The 17,460-nt window shown below is 34.7% G+C and overlaps 1 protein-coding gene and 1 long non-coding RNA gene across 11 annotated transcripts in view; one reads left to right on the top strand and one right to left on the bottom strand.

Moving 5' to 3' along the window:
- Window positions 1–80: 80 nt before the first annotated feature.
- LOC139986044 (uncharacterized) lies at window positions 81–4,789 on the bottom strand. The gene is made up of 3 exons (XR_011799547.1): window positions 4,348–4,789; window positions 3,131–3,483; window positions 81–3,064 (listed from the first exon to the last, which is right to left on the bottom strand). It is a non-coding gene; the product is annotated as an uncharacterized lncRNA (long non-coding RNA).
- Window positions 4,790–5,058: 269 nt separating this feature from the next.
- Window positions 5,059–17,460, top strand: part of LOC139986011 (uncharacterized) — a 72,301-nt gene continuing 59,899 nt past the window's right edge. For 9 of the 10 annotated variants that reach the window (XM_072000986.1, XM_072000983.1, XM_072000987.1 and 6 more), the window contains exons 1-3: window positions 5,059–5,191; window positions 10,436–10,824; window positions 16,804–16,965. In XM_072000986.1, the coding sequence (XP_071857087.1) occupies window positions 10,587–10,824; window positions 16,804–16,965 (400 nt within the window). In that variant the 5' untranslated portion in view covers window positions 5,059–5,191; window positions 10,436–10,586. Of the gene's footprint in view, window positions 5,192–7,770; window positions 7,894–10,435; window positions 10,825–16,803; window positions 16,966–17,460 lie in introns of those variants that run through there. The other variant, XM_072000982.1, reaches the window with a different exon arrangement.

Here is a 17,460-nt window from a genome sequence, read left to right as displayed (position 1 = left end):
TATTTTTGTTCAGAAACGTGAAATAACGGTATATCTACTTTCTTTGTAATGTAGATGTACAGTAAAGAAGGATTTTGTAAATATGGACCTTAAAGGAGTAAAAACAGGATAAAATGTTAACTCCTTATCCAATGAGTTATTAAAATTGGGAATGTGAAAATCGGCAAACAAACTCCTCATTACAAATAAACAAATGCGTTTCCGACCGTTTTTCGAAATTCAACTCTTAAAGGGTGTTCAAACAGAGAATAATAAACATAAATTGTCATAAAAATAAATACTACGCGGGTAAAGTCACGCACGAGCAGCTATTATAGTAATAAGCGAAGAAGAACAGGTTGTCTGCAGCACAGTGAAAGCACAATTAATTTCTGTATAATGGTTTCTCATCCGTATTTAAATTTCGAGTATGAAATCTTTCAGCTTCAGCGAAATGTTCAATCAAGAATGTTATTTGGGATATTTATAACGTGTAACTTGTGTACACACGCTGAAACTTAGTATTAATTTTGCAGAAATTTAGAACTAAGATAAAACTGAAATCAGATTTCAGGAAGTGATAAATGAAAGGATTGTGTTTGTTTCGCGTTGAAATATATGTGGGAGATTTTAGTCAGCCTGACATACATATTTAGCGAAGACGTTTACTGTTACCTCAGATTTTTACATAATCGTTGCCTTCACCATTTATTATATGCTATTGATAATTTAACGAAAAATTTTCTGATAAAATTTAGGGAACTCAACAATGAAACATCTGTGTAAGCGTAAGTATTTCTAGATTCTCTTATCAAAAAGTCATTCATAATTGAAAAAATAATTAATTGATACAAGTACATCTGTCTTCTTTTAATCGAAGAAGGGAGGAATTAGCTGCGAAGGGGTATAAAGAGTCTTTAATTGGATCTGATCAACTTAATTAGAACAATTTATGCGGTCGTCAACCGTTTGCCGAGAAATGAAGCATATACATACATACAACATATGTAATGAGAATATTTCATCACTTCCAAATGTCTATTATAGATAAACCGATTTATAATGCAAAGTAACAATCGTTCGAGATAATAATCATTTGGATGTGACACAATTTTCAAATAGATTAATAATCAAAGAAAAGGTCATATTGGTTTTCCGGAGTCGGATATTGCTTTGAAGGAAACATTAGTTCGGAGAAGCTCGTCATTTCATCAGAACTTGCTGTCAAAGTTAATGATATTAAGAGTGTTACTTTTAGGAAGAGAACTCAATCAGTTAGCAATAGAATCACAGAATAATACCGCATCACTTGGAAGGCGAAATTTCCAGATGTTATTCTGTTTTTTTTGACGAGCCTTTTCACAATGGTCAAGTTTGAAAAGTAGAAATTAATAAAATCTAGTATTAGGTAACAATATAATAGTATAATATCTAGTAGTAATGTAGGTATTTGAAAATCTGCATAAATAGTTTACAAACTTGCGAGAAAATACATATTTTCTACGAATTACACTTAGATGGATAAAATATTACATAATCGAGCAAGTTGTTGTAAACTGTTTTATTTTTGCTTTAACAACACCTGTATGAATAATAGTATTATTCTACTATTTAGGTATTATTCTATTATTTTATGCTGTTGTTATTCTATTATTCTATTAATAAATCCTTGTATGTAGTATTTGATATTCAGGTAACATTTGATCTCTATCTAATCGGGATAAAATGAAACCATTAATTTACTTTCTACTGTATTTAAGATTTAATTAGTTATTTAATAACGTTCTTACATTTTAGTATGAAGTCGGAAAAATATCATTAAAATAGAAGTAGAAACGCAACAAACTGGGCTCGCATATTTTACGATATAGAAGTATTTACCATACATATCGAAATTATTCCGTGATATTGAAAAAGAGGAAAAAAATTAAATAAGCCTTCTTCAAGGTGCTTCGATAATTAATTGCTAACCTCTATCTTAATAGTAAGTGCCGTTATTTTCGTTCTCATGCTAGGAATTCATTTGTACATTTCCCGCTCTGACTCTGAAAGATGCTCTGAGAAGCGGTTGCTGTAAAAATCACTACATTGTGTATTGTGTATACGTACGTAACTCGTACTCCATTTTACAATACCAACTTGGTTAATGTTTGTAAATGACTGTAATTATCTATTTACTATTCAGCGTTAATTCATTGTATATCATATCATTATTCTTTGATAATTTTATGGAATATGTATCTTATGTATTATTATGAGCTTTTCACGAAACATATATCATACATATTTCATAAGAAATCACTTTATGAAATCATCAGCATCCTCGATTCTAAAAATCCTTAGAATTATTATTTTGAATAATTAGAAATAATAGAAATAGCATTTGGAAATTTTTGCTCTTCAATCAAATAGAAAAAGCTACATAGAAAAACTAAATTATGTAAATAAATAAACACATCTGACGAGTATAATAAACATATTATACTCATCAAAAGATGAGTGTAGGAAATATCTGAATATGTACGTGACACTTCAGACATGAGCAGCTACGATATCATATGAGAGCTGATTTAATGAATGACAGCAACGTGTAATATAAACCTGTTGTTCATAAATTGAAAAATTAATGTCATCTAGAAAAACTAGTTTTATAAGAATATTTTTCTAAGCACTTCCTAAGTAGGTAATGTTGCGCGCGCATCGAACGTAGGCTTTGATCAGTTGTCAATTCTACGCAATTATTAATTCAAATATAACAGGCCACAAACTATACGTTTCGGCATAAATTAAAGAAGAACAATGTTCGAAATATTTTTCTTTCCTTCCAAAATAGACGTATTACAGCTATGTTGTTTGCCACCATAAGCTACACCATTTGCACCTTCCGCAGCGATTTACGACTTGCATCTTTCATTGTATAGTCAGAGACTGGGTTCGGACGATTGATCATGGTTCCGTATCGGCGTAAGTAACGCGATATCCCGCAAGGAATGTTTGGTGATACCTTTAAACGTGAAGTATTGTCGACAGCGCACGTAGGACTTGACCTCGCCGCGTCAATCCATTGCCGTTCGGTGTCAGTGACCTGCCTCAAAAAAAGAAACTAAATTCCACCGGACAACAGATAAGTGGCCCCTGGCCCGTTACATACCTGCTCCTTTCATCACACATATGGCCACGAGATGGATCCTGCGATCTCTCGAGTTGAATTCAGAGCCGCCTGTCGTTCGTTTCGATGACTGGATCGATGTACCGATCGAACTTTCCTTTCGAAAGAGGTTACCCGTTAGAAATTCGGTGGAACGAAGCATTGCGTCTTCCGTCATAAGATGGTCTATGTCTTGCGTAAAACATGACAGATCGTTTGTGATGAACATCGTGCAGTTGTATTTGGTCACAATATTTATATCGGATATTGAATTATGCAAACTTTGCAACATATTTTTATCGTCCTACTTCATTGCATATGTGTGTCTGACAGTATTTCATTTAGTTGCTGATAATCTGGATGAAGAAGGTAATTGTTTGCTATAATGATTTTATATAGATAGCAAGTATTTAGATATAATGTATTACACCGATTGATCAGCTGATAGAGTTTATATCTATATTGTAAATAATAAAAGAATCTTTGGCTCTATCGTGAATACGATCAAAAGATTGACTCACAATATGAAAAACAAAATGTTCTAATATTAGCCGTTTGCTAATTATGTAGGTAATAAAGCGCTACAAAAATATATGAATGATTTTCTTTCGACAATTTATTAAACAATTTTTTAGTTCTACGCTGAAGATGTCTTATCACTGGATAACACGTGTTATCACAACATATGTTATCATAATATATAATATAAAGTATATAATTTCATTTTACCGCAGAATTTGATTCATATACACGTTTTATTTTGATAGGAAACGTAATGGTATAACAGGTATGACTAACTCCGTTGTTTAGATATCTGATTGTCCTCATAAAACAAATCACAAAACATATCGCTTAAGTCGATTTTATTGATCACGATTCAAGGCAATGCTTGCAGTTATCTATTCAGTCGCTCGCAGGTCTATTGAGTTGTGTATGCGGATCTATGTAATAAATGCTAGTCGCGTATGCATAGTTAACAACGAGATGTTCCGTGATAACAACGAGATATTTTGACAAGTAGGTGCCCTTTTTCGAAGCAAAATAACGACACACGTCAACGGAAGTGTAATATTTTGGCGCGTATCTTTGTACCAATTTAAGATAAATGGATAACACGAGAGGGAACTCTATATATCTTGCCAAATTGTCCTATCACTAAAAAATGTTATAAATGCACATACTGTTCTCTCGTTTTATCCAGACGTTTTAACGTTACATACCGGCATTATGGTAATAGAAACCGTAAAGTTATCCACGGTACATGTTGTATGTAATACCAGTGAGTTTCTTTAGTTTATCCCTCAGCGAAAAGATATTTTAGTCGATTTTCCATTTAGTCCTGTTGCAATCTCTTCTTCCGAATCATGCGTACCGATTTTCTTGGTCATGAAGCGGTGAAGCATCGTTACGCGAGAGGAAGAAAAAGGATCGGTTCAAGTATATTGGCAGAAAGAAAGCGACTTTTCGTGTTCCTTTATGTTGTCCAAATGTTAAATCGGTACAAGAGAAGAAGAGAAGAAACTGATCGGTAGCAAGCCGGCTTTACAAACACGTCCGGGGGGCCCCGCGTAACCAGTTTGTGATTGGTTAAGCTGTGTACCACGTGGCGGCGTTGCGCGGGTGGGGATTGGCCAGCACGGCCGCGCTCCGCGGGCGAAAGCAGCGAGTTTTGTTCTAGTATTTACCCCGCGGTGTAAAGTTGGCTCTCGCGCTCTCCGGTGTCCTTAAGCCTTAAGTCACGTTCCATTGTTCGCGTCGTTTCTTCAAGATCCTCTCACACCGTAGAGAATCCCTGTTGTTCTATCGCCTGTGCTTTTTAGTGGTGAACGCCATACGAATTGTGCGCCATGTTCGCGCCGCGAGCAACACGCGATCCACCGGTTATTGTGACAAGTGATACGTTTTTTTCATGAACAAGTTGGAGTGTGTGCGTTTAAATCCCATTCTGGATTACACTGGCGGTGTATGTGACTACGTACTCTTGCCGTTAGGAAGGCAAAAGTCCAGTGGTAGTAAACGACGAGGCGAAAGCACGCTGTGGGATCGTGGAATGTGCGCTGACAGGTATCCACCACCGCGCCGTCGCACTCGGAATTCACTATGCGGTTCTAACCTTTCTCTCTTTCCTTATCCTTAACTCGTTACTTCCGTCTCACTTGTAACAACGTAAGACTTGCGTGTTTACGCGATCGCCCACCTCTCTTTGCTCTTTCCTTTCTATCTTCTTTTACCTTCATTCTCTTTCTCTCTGTCTTCCTTCATTCAATGATCGCTCTCGCGCCTGCGTTGCATCGTGGACGCTTCGCCACTTTTGACAGCTGTCACGGTTCAAGTGTGTACTGAGGCAACTCGTTTTATTTTGTCGGATGTCGATATAGAAGAGAAACCAGCGTATTATCGTTCATTATACTTCTTTCTTCTTTTTCGATATATCTGTGTTGTCGTAACGACAATTCGATAATATGCTAGTTATGATTCATGAAATATGTTTTGTTTATAGTTATAGTTACAATTTCATTGATAAGATTCGAAAATAAATTAGTTAATTTAAATGTGTGACGTACGTACGTTCTCAGCAGCGCTAGCTGCATAATTTCTCAAATTTAACTCTATACATTTAACTCTATGGAGTATGGCAAAGTTGCGTTACATTTACGTTATAGAATTAACCAGCACTTGGTATAGTAATATAACTAATCTATTTATGACGTAAATCAAACATCTCTATTGCTAAAATGGACAGAAAGATTAATTTTTTCTTGATAGATGTTAATCATGCGAATATTGTTGAATTACTAAACACATCTGCAGCATAAAACGTGTTATGTAAAGTGAAAGTGGCTACAGAAACGTGTTAAAGGTTGCGATACTTGATGCAAAATCATATATTGTAAATCCAGGTTATTGAACGCTTGATTTACCCTCTGTTGTCTTATCAAAGAAACAAATAATCTATCATAAAGTAAATGTTCCGATATATTTCCACAAAAATTGAGGAATCGATTCGAAACCAATTAACGGAAGTACCTAGCGAAAAGATTTTATCAAATACATTATTCTTAGCCCTTGGTTCTTTTGTCGCAGCACGTTTGACTACCGCTTTTAATGCTTTTGCTTCCATACATTGTAGTAAATTAAGCGGTAACGTGTAGTAAGTAAGTATGTTGTTTGGTCGGAACTATTAAATAAAGAATTCCACGTGACGTGGCAAGTGGAATGAAACAGTTCGTATCCTTTTTCTTTGAGGTTGTCCGTCAAGGACAACTGACAAATGTCACGAGAATGCTGCACAATCTGAGACAATTGAATTAAGACATTTGTTTAATTTAAGATGATAGTTAGCTATGTTTTAAGTAAATTTCATATGTACGTGAAATATGCATGATCAGTCGCTTTGTAGTAGTAATTATATCCGTAAAATTTGTGTAGTGTAACAATTATTATGTCGTGAATGATTGATATCATCATACTATGACTACGATAAGGAATCGACCGATAATCATTATCTAAAATTAGATGCAGTAATTAATTTGCCACTAATGTTCTTAGTAACGTTACAGAAAATTGTTTGAATAAACCATGAAATAATTACTTTTGAAGCAATAGGCTCTGATAGATATTGATTTATTTTCTTTGCTTTGAAAGATAGCGAAGCATTAATGTGTTGCGGCGTTACGGAATCATAGTTCAGAATTGAAAAGTAGTTGCAAGAGTAGCAAATTTATCGCGTTGAAAGTAGTGGGTAAAGTAATTTACCATTCATGTTTATGGCAATATTTTACGGATGTAAAGTAGATATTCTCAATTTAATTATAGTTTTGTTTCATAAAATGAGGTATGGAGAAACTGGTGCGTAAGATAATAATTGAGAATTACTTAAAAACGTAAAAAATCATAAAATGAAAATGGTGCCTAATTTATTGTTCTTCTTTATATATTTCAAAAAATTATTCAAGATATAAGAGAGAAGATATCTGGCTCTACTCTACTAATGAAATTATTACAAAAAAATAAAAACAACAGTTTTCTTTTGTTGTAAAGAAAAATGTACTGCTGACCATTAATATTATATATTGTAGACTACTTGTAGGAAGTTAAGATTACAACATGAATATGCTAATCGATTCATGATCAATATTTATATTAAAATCTTACAAATATGAAAAAAGATTTATGAAACGCGTCATTTCTTCACATTATTATTTTCCTAGATTTATTTTTACAGTCCTTATAGGAAAGGGTGCGTTATACAACATGAAGCAGAGTGGATATATACACTGTCTAAGTTCTTAAAGTCCTTTTGTAAATTTAAAGGATCTTGATCATTGTTTCTTCGAATGTAACAATTCTTGTCCATCTTGGACAATTTAATAGCCACTCAGTCACCCGCATTTGACCCCATCTTCCATATAAATACTCATCAGCTGATTGTGACAAATTCTATAAAGAGCTACTAGGAACACGCTTGTTTGTACGGAACTGCGATCCGCGTTGAATTATAGCAACTGATCGCATGATCTAGAGAGCACGTACCGTATTATATAAGTCGAATGACGCAGAAAGAACGTCAATTTAGAAAATGTTTTTCCATCCCGTGGTTTGTATCGGGTATCATCCCATGCGTCAGTACTCTAGATCGAGTACCGTTTAAGCACGGCATTATGCGTTCCGGCATCCTCAATCGTGACATAAAACATTGAACGTTCGCTCGAGGATCGTGCGTGCATTTTCACCTGTGGCTTGTGCATTTTCCGCTGAGTCTCGCGGTAATTGATACAATTGCATTCAACGTAACTTGGTCGTTAAGCGAAGTAAAGTAGCATCTTTTAAACAACTGAAAATATCGAATAGACATTTTCTCGTTATCCGTTATTTCTTTATAGTGTCGTCTAGTATTCTCCACTTTTTCCCTTTATGGACGGTATAACGTTTTCTTTTCTTATATCAGTTCTGTTGTATTTTTATTTTCATATAATTGTATTAAGTAAACCTTCTGTCCTTCGTGTCAATTATAGTGTTTTATTTACCAGTTATATTATGTAGATCTTCCAGAGATAAATCTAAAAATATTATCACACGATAACCATATTTTGTATAAAACGTAAAAATATTGTCCTCGTATTTGCCGCTATTGAACATGAACCGACAGTATAAACCAATATAAACTAATCTTGACGAATACGTTGACGAAACGCGGAAGGAGTTGCACTGGAGGCAAGTGATTATTCCAATCGTGGATCGATGTAATAAAACGCAGCGATAATTACAGACGGCGAAAAGATACTTTGATTTCTTTGGGAAGTGGATTTTCTTTTTCAGCGTCCGGGCGTTATGAAATTACGAGCACGCGTATCGTTTTTCAGCTCGTCCAGCCGCAATAAAATTTCCTGGTGCTTTTGGCGATGCTTCAGGAAGAGAGAGCCAGCGAGAATCGCCGAGGGGCGACAACCTCTCTCGATCTTTATCCAATTACGCATGCGTAACTTCTGCTGCGCGCGGAGATTCCGGCCGCGTCGCGTTGCATCGCGTCGTTTAAATCCCCAGCCCGCGGTAATATTTAACGTTACACCACGTGCAACAAGGTAGATCCGTCGTCGTTTCTTTTGTGCAACATCGTGTGTACGTGTACATACGTGTACTTACTTACGAGCGGCCAACGGATTCCTTCGTAGATCTTTACGGTGTTCGTATATCAGTGCGTGATTCTTCGAGGTTGATCATTACACCCACGCGTTTCTTTCGTGCGAGTATTGTTTTTTAATTAAAATACCGTGAAACCTCGATTTCAGTGGGCGGTGAGAGGCGCGAGAGTAAATCGTTTCACGGTCATCGTTGAAGGGATCTGCGCAGGATCTATCGAATCGAAATTGCGTAATTGTTTAAAATAAATTGTATACGGGATCTTGCAGCTTGTTGGAAACAGTTAGAACGCTTGTTCTGTAATTTATTTTAGTTTATGAAAAGAATTTTATTTTTTTCCGTTTAACCGCGTTAAATAATTTTATGTCTTAATGCGTTTGTTGCATATTGCTTTAGATAAAAAACATTGATGAACGATTTAAGATATCTAAAGATTATGCAATCCTCTATTTTGTATGAACAAAGTCATTATATGTTACTTTAAAATTTACATTGAATAGGTAATTTCACGATTTGAATAAATAAGTCGTTTATATAAGTAAACATAACAATTGTACACTGACATGAGCTTGGGAATATAAATAATAAATTAACTAACCATTAAGGAGTTAAATTTTGTAAGCAATACAAAAATAATCAGTTATGAATAGTAAAAGCGTAGAAATGGAATTCAAACCTGAAAGTTAAACATACCGCTAATGCCACAGAAAATGTACATCATTTGTCCATTTTTTGAAATAACGGTCGTACCACTGGTACCTCGTGTTTCTTTGGAGCAGTTGGTCTATTAACCACGGTAACGAGAATAAATAATTCCGCACCGTTTCGTTATTTGCTGCAAAGCAGAAAATTGCGTCACTGAAATTATACGCGCCACGTAGCTACTACTTACTCCCGCCTAACGATTCCTCTAACGGGCATTAAATTTCACCTATAAAGCGTACTGTTCATTTTCTACAATATTACCAGCTACCCAATCGTCGTTTAGAATTCGAAAGAGCCATTGAAAGTTCCGCGAATCGCTACGGTTCATAAACTACTGACAAAGTCTTCGTGATCATTTCGATTCTGTGCACGCAACGCCGCTTCGCAGGCTTAACAAATCACGCATCTTTTCCGTTATGTAATTTCTCACGAACTTCCTTTTTTCGCTTTATTCTCAATCTTTGTTTTTCTTGTATAAGCACATTTTTCATATCGAATTTGAACTAGTTAAGTTGCATAATACGTGTAGATATTTATATGTAACTGTTGTATAATATGAATATAGAATATGTGCATACATATTACTTTTCTTCTTGTGTCGTTCTGTAATGTTCTTATATCGTTCTATGACAGTTACTAAATCCTTCCTTTTATCAAGTGTTTGACTTCGTTAGATATGGTAAAGAGATATTTAAGAAACTCGGAAGAAAAGTAGTAGAAATGATGTGATCATTAATTTCAGAAAATCGTAGATAAAACTATACTTTTAATAGAAAAATTCGGTATGTTTGGAAAGACTTAGGGAATTTACAATAAAGTCTTATAGACACATCGATACGAATGTTACGTATCGTTTTCATTTTTTTGGAAACAGTTCCTTCCATTTTTTCTCCAAGTTTGTTATTTAATAAAAGCGTCAGAATATGCAAGCGTATGAATGGAAGTGCGTATTCACTGTTACAGAAAACGATAACTTCGTAGCGGGAAGGGTTCGAGGGCAGAGCATGAGGGTCGGCCAGGCAACACGGAAAGAACGTTCACAGTTCGGCGAAGCGATTAATGACTGTCAGTCACCGAACACAGCTGGACACGTCTCTGTCTCCACCGGTTGGAGATGAGCACGAAGGAGCTGAATGCGACAACGTTGACGACCACAATGACCACGGCCACGACGCTCACGTCTTCCACGAAGCTCGATGTCGAGGCCGAGGACGACGAAGAGCCACCGACCACGTTCGAAGCATTGGATATGGATCTAGTGAACGGACCGAATCCGTGGCTTCCGGCCTATGGTTTCCAATTACAGCATCGTTCCCATTTTCAACCTACGCACGAGGATCTACGGACTAATGGTTCGTACTGTTATTATTTCACTTTCTATTACCACTTAAACTTTAAACAATATGCGAATCTGAACTCTGACCATCTGTTTAGTATTACGTCAACGAAAGATCGCATTTGAAAAAAGTGAATGATTAATTACACGTAGATTTCTCGGTTTTTGTTTTACATGAACTTAATATTAACTTGTTCGCATAAATTCCGAGTCAGAAAATGAGAATATTTTTCTTCCGTTCTATGATAAAGTAAAAGTGATAGTGACGACCAATACTTTCCGAACCAAACATAGTATCTTTTATTGTAAACGATTGATCTATTCAAACAAGCGAGCCACGAGCATTAGTAGAATTAAAAGAATCTTTTACATACAGGTACCTTTACCTTGTAAGTTAACAGATCGTTCTCGTTGATACCATTGATCTGATTGTAATCTGTCGTAAATATTATATTAAACAAGAAGCCTCGTTATTTATTACGAGTTCCAGAAGCCCTCTATTCGTCTACGCTCTAGATATCGACGGAGACTTGTATCATTACCACAATTTCCATTGGATAGAAAATAGCGCGAGTTTGAATACAAATCGCCTGTTAATGACTACAGTTAATGTAGGCTACTTTCTATAACCGTGGACTAACGTGTGAGAGTCAATGAAAAACTATAAATACCAGCTACCTAGGTGTCGATCGTATAGTTTTCATACTTGAGAAAAATACTCGATTCTTTGCAAAATATATATATAACTGATAAGTTTTATAAAATACATATATATATATATGTCGGAGATGAAGGGACAACGGGACCTCCGTTGGAATCATTCGGAAAAACCCGAAGGCTGTAGCGATTATGAAATAAAACAAACACAGTTATTCGAAACTAGAGACAATGAGCTTGGGTTCGAGGCGACGACCGGTCGCCGAGCGTAGCCACGGTCACGGGATGAACGTTCCACCTAACGGAGACGTGGAATTGCATAGCCCGCCGTTAGTGAATCGGCCGTACCGATATTTGGCAATAAACGACCTAACGGTCCCGTAGTTAACGACATAGGGATGGTCGCCAGAGGGTAACGCATCTTACACAATTGGCAGGTAGCCTTTGCTCTGTCAGCCCGTATACCTGTAGCCCGTTATGGGATTGTCTCCGAATAATCCGATGACCTGGTGCCGTGAGGATACCTTATATAGCTCTGCTCGACAGCGAGGGGTAGATTCTCTTGCTTGGAGTCAGACTAGCCAGAGACCTAGTATGTGAGTAGTGCAAAGCACATCGAGGAACAGGTATCACGAGGAGTAAGTGAATTGCGAGTGAGATCTTGAAGCGGAGTAGATCAGTTATCCCGTGGGCCGTGGATTCGCTATACCGACCCCACGATCATTGTCGTTATCGTTCGATTATTGAGTCCAGTAGTTGATCCTGTATTTGTGACAATAAACGATATCATCGATTGTTGTTAACAACGACGATGAGCAACCCAGGCGCAGATTCTTTACACGCCCCAAACCGAAGTCTCAACGCCAACCCGACATATATAATAACAAACATATACACGCATGTAGGGCGCTGCAAAATTGTAGAATTTAAGAGTAAGATAAATTATTGTGTAAGGTTGTCAATCGCTTGAAAGATTTGAAAGCATGAAAATCACTAGACTAAAACGTTTACTAAGAAAATCTTCTATTTTCTTTCTTTATTACATTCGAGAAATTGTTCACCTACTTTGGGAAAAAGTCAACCATTTTTGTTTTGTCTTCCATTCTTCTTTTGTTATTATTCAAAATATACGTCTAAGTCTAATTAATTATGAGGTAATCATCGTTCTACAAAATGTAACAGTCTATATGGTGCTCTGTAAACTGCAACAGATTCACACCAGTCAATTAACTATGATCGATAGAAACAAAATTGTCACATTAAACGCACGTTAAGAATGATTACCACACAAAGCACGTGTTATTTCTTTGATTCGTAATCATAGGTTACTCAAAGGTGTGCAACAATAGCGCCATATATTCATTCATTCGTTGTTTCCTTCTGTATTCGGTGCGATTAGAACGACGCGATGTGACACGCAATGCGCGTGAAAGGAGGTAGATCACCGATTATTTTTGTCCAAAGCGTTGGATTATTCACGTCCGTTGCCCAGCTGCGGAACGAACTGCGGCAACAGGCGTCTGCAACAGGTGGTTCTCTTTTCCATTATATAGTTGTATAGCTCAACGTACCTCTGCATTTTACACTTGTGCAAGACAAATTGCACGTTCCCGTAGGACGATTTGTTCTCACAATGGTCATTACGTCTAATCTGTTCGTTTTACGCGAGGAAAGAAAAGAAAAGGAAATGCGTAGGTTAACCTCTGTTTAAAAATATTCGTGTTCTCAATATTATTGAGATACGCGTTAGATTTGTTTTTCCGTGTAATGTTTGGTTCAGACAAATTGAGATTGGTACATGATATTATTGTTACATGGTCATGTAATTTAGGAAAAAAATAACGTTTGCCATGTTTTCTATTGTTTGTGGTAGAAATTAAGAAGTTAGAGAAATGGTAGTAGAATCTTGGAATTCTCAATCTTGTACGCTTTTTATACTTGTGAATTTATGATAGAATTTAAATTTAGACGATGTCTCAGATGTTAATGTGGATGACACACAAATTTTTAACTAGAAAATTTTTTACATGGAAATATAAATCGTAGATTTGGGAAGCATTTTAATTATAAAATATCTTTCATTAGTCGTCGCAATTGCGAATATGTGTACATTGTTTTAACAAAGTAATTTTCTTGTCTAGGAAAAGATTATTTTGCAATACGTAAGATTGGAAAACAGGAGTTTTGTTAACAATTCACATATTATGTAGTTCTTCCGATTAGCTATTATTTTATAACCTACAGATCTCGAATGCTTCTGTTAAGAGATAATTATTATATCAGGAAAATGTTTCACAAGTTGAAAAACAGGTTTATATGTGGAGCTCAAATAAGCAGTATTGCATTCATAAAATCTTGAATTAAAGCATGATTGAATATATACGTCACCGTGATCCAAGCTTAACTATCGATCACATAATCATTTCTTCGAAAAATCGGATGGGTGATTTACAAAATATCACAGGAAAACAATATTCTTCAATGCAACATTTCTTTGTTATTTAGCAATTGATCGGATCAATCTATGTACAGTACATACGTACAACACATGTATGAAATTTAAAAAATGAGTTTGCAGTACAAATGGAACTTAATAAAAGGAGGAAAATTAATTTTGTGAAATTCAATAATAAGGATTGATAATTTGCAAGAGAAAAAGTGTAATTTATGGGAAACGAAAAATTATTGTCCGATACCGACCAATTATTTAATTTGTAGGTATTCGATCTAAATGATCAATAATGTAAAAAAAGGACATTTAGATTTACAATACACACTTTTATTCAAATGTTAAGTAATTATTTACAAAGCGGACAATATTTCAATTCAAAGTCAATATTGTGCAAAACTTTTCCCTGTACGTGTTACCGTCGTTCAGCTTTAGTTTCTGAAATACTCGCAAAAATGTTTAGTTCAATTTATTATTCATTACGATTATTATTCATTTACGATTACACTTCATTCTGCGATAGACGGGCGGATGCCTCAAGGCGACCGCACTTTTATTCCATAATCCAGCCGAACTCATTTTCGATAATCATTTCCAATTTTCATATGAAAGAAAAATCAATGGCTTAGGTTTTTTTTCCGAACTATGTTACATAGGATTGTTATATTCATTTATTTATTCAAATAAAAGTAATTATTAATGTCTGGTAAAAAACAGCTGGAACTAATTTTAGTCAGTACTGTAATCCGGTTGGTACCGCACGACTCTCTCCTATATGTACATTGTACATAATATTACCTATATAAATTAATATAGCGCGTTTGTACTATTTATTAGGTACATATAGTATTCAACATATATATGTATAAATATGTTGCATTTATGTATTTTGTATTTATATAATGTTCAATTAATCATTTTAATTGCTTAAATAATATTGATTGCTTATAACTAAATAATTTTAATCATATCATTGCATATATTCTTAAACATTTTAATTTCTGTAGCTTTTTTTTTATTTGTCTATAATACCTATACAAAATTATGACTTTGTCCTAAACAATGGTTAAAAAACTAAAAGAGATAAACAAACAGAGTTGCATGATATAGTAAAAAATTCTGTTATTTCACGATATGAATTTATTTATCTATATACATATGTCGTAGAAAAATAAAATTAATTGAACTATGTAAATTCCAAATATTGCTTTTTAATTTAGAAATTTATTTACATTCGTATTTAGAATTAAATTTTACTTATACCAAAGTATGTACAACAAAGTTTTAGTATCTGCCTAATTTTCTAAAATAATAGGACTTTCATTAATTTGTTATTTACAATCTGTATGGTAGTGATTAGCGGCTTCGCTGAGTTTACGAATATTTGTAAGAATCCAAAAGACGAAAGCATCGAATAACGAGAACGTTATAAGCGATCCAGGGATGTAATAGTTCATAATAAACCAGGTTATTCACATAGTCAAAATATTATGATACAAGTGCAAGGACGAAATTTCATGTTGCTTCTTGCCGAACACAAATACGCCTGTTTCGACGTAATCAATAAATTGCAAACACAATATACACCATGCTATGGTTGTCCTCTGAAACAAAACATTATTTCTTATAATATATAATATAAATATTATAGTATATATAGTAATACCCCAGGACACTGCAGTAGCAAATTAAGGATTAAATTTCCCGTAAATACATAAACAATTTAGTTATAACTCACTAATTAGATACGATACACATAAATTAAAATAGGATATCATGTTTGTTTCGATTTCATTTCACCTTTAATCTGTGCAAAATGAAAAATGTTGAAATTGGGTATAGCGTAGCTAAAGAAGAATAATCTGTGAAGAAGAACAATCTATTTGACATAACTTGAAAAATATTGTAAAATCTAATGAACATGTACAAAGAGTACGCTGCCTTATCGTTCATGCAATTTGAACATCGTAGAACGAAATGCAGCAGATATGCAAATGCGAGGACGAGCATGGTTGGTACAAGATTTTATGGAAAAAGGCAACCATTTGACTCTGTATCTGTAAAATTTTCTGATCTGATGAAATCCATGTCATTTTCTAACTAACCAGCTGATTGTTTGAGAACATTCAGGTTACCATTTTTAGCTCTTTGGTAATAATTTGAATTCACAATGTTAGTTGCGATAAACAATCTCACAAGTAGAAAATGACTTTGCGCAAAAGTTTAATAGAAACCGCGATAAGACACGTTCTATTCTATATACATAGACATATATACGTGGACTGTATGACGATATTTCATAAAAATATGTAACTACGTATTATTCAAATACAGATCGTTAGAATTGATTAAAAAGTGATTAACCTGGATGCATTAGAAACTGTGAGAAATTGGATACATGTCACTTAAATTTCAGAGATTACGATGGAGAGAAAGGGAGAGAATCAGACAGACAGGCAGACAGAATGCATTTGTATTAATCGATAAATTTATGTTCAAGTTTGTTATAAAAGAATGATAAGGTACATGAATTATATCTCAATTAAAGATACTTGATTTTCAATGTAAAAAAGCGAATTTTTCATTTTTTACGCAGCATTTGAGATCTTAAATCTGTAATACAATTGTTGGACCTCATTAATATACTAATTTCCATAGTAGCTTCTTCATTAAAAATGAATTTTACATTCTCATAGTTACGCTTTTAATATTCATAGTTTATCAAAGAATATTTGTGTACAATGTACATTGTATATAGTTCACTGCTTCTTGCCTTTAGTAGCTTCATTGGAGGTATTTTCGTTTCTATCGTCATGTTTGTCTTTTATTCTACTAAGCTAATTAAAATCATATTTTTGTTATTAAAGCATACGTTGCTTTGATTTCTAGACACAGTGCTAGTGCAGCAAGTGGACTTTCTAGAAACTATTCTAGAGGAAACATCCGACGATCTACAAAGCGATTCCGACCGAAGTGGAACTACATATTGGGTGGGATCAGACTCTGAAACCGAAAGCGTGATACATATACGGGCGAAGCAGAGATTGGCTGGTAAGAAATAACACACAATGTATTAAATATAATATATTCCTCTAACTGATGTGTTTGCCATGTATTGTCTAACGATAAGTCTAAAAATACTAGAATTGTTGGATTACGTCGTTGAATATCAATTTGGCAACTAGTCCGAACATGGCGACTGCATATCATTTGTCTCGTTACCTCTTAATGAGGAAATTTTACAGTAGAATTCTAATAAAACGATCCATTTTACATCACTTTTTAATAGAAGGATTTTGTTTTCCTTCTGTTTATAATTTTTGCTTTTAGTCTGTGTATTTTATTATATTATGAGGAATGCATTCAACAATTAATTGTCAAGTTGCACTGGCTCGATTATTTATGCAATCCGAATTCAGCTATTTTTAATAACTAATTATCGTGTACGTCACGTTGTTGTTCGTTATGTTATACAGTTAGACCAGAGCGGAAGTTATTGACTTGATTTATTGAATGATAGCAATTGACTGACTTATTTCATCGAAC

This window comes from Bombus fervidus, chromosome 3 (genome assembly GCF_041682495.2).
Source record: "Bombus fervidus isolate BK054 chromosome 3, iyBomFerv1, whole genome shotgun sequence".
Lineage (NCBI taxonomy): Eukaryota > Metazoa > Arthropoda > Insecta > Hymenoptera > Apidae > Bombus > Bombus fervidus.
The sequence above is the reverse complement of the archived record's forward strand: the minus strand, read 5'-3'. Positions and strand labels throughout refer to the sequence as shown.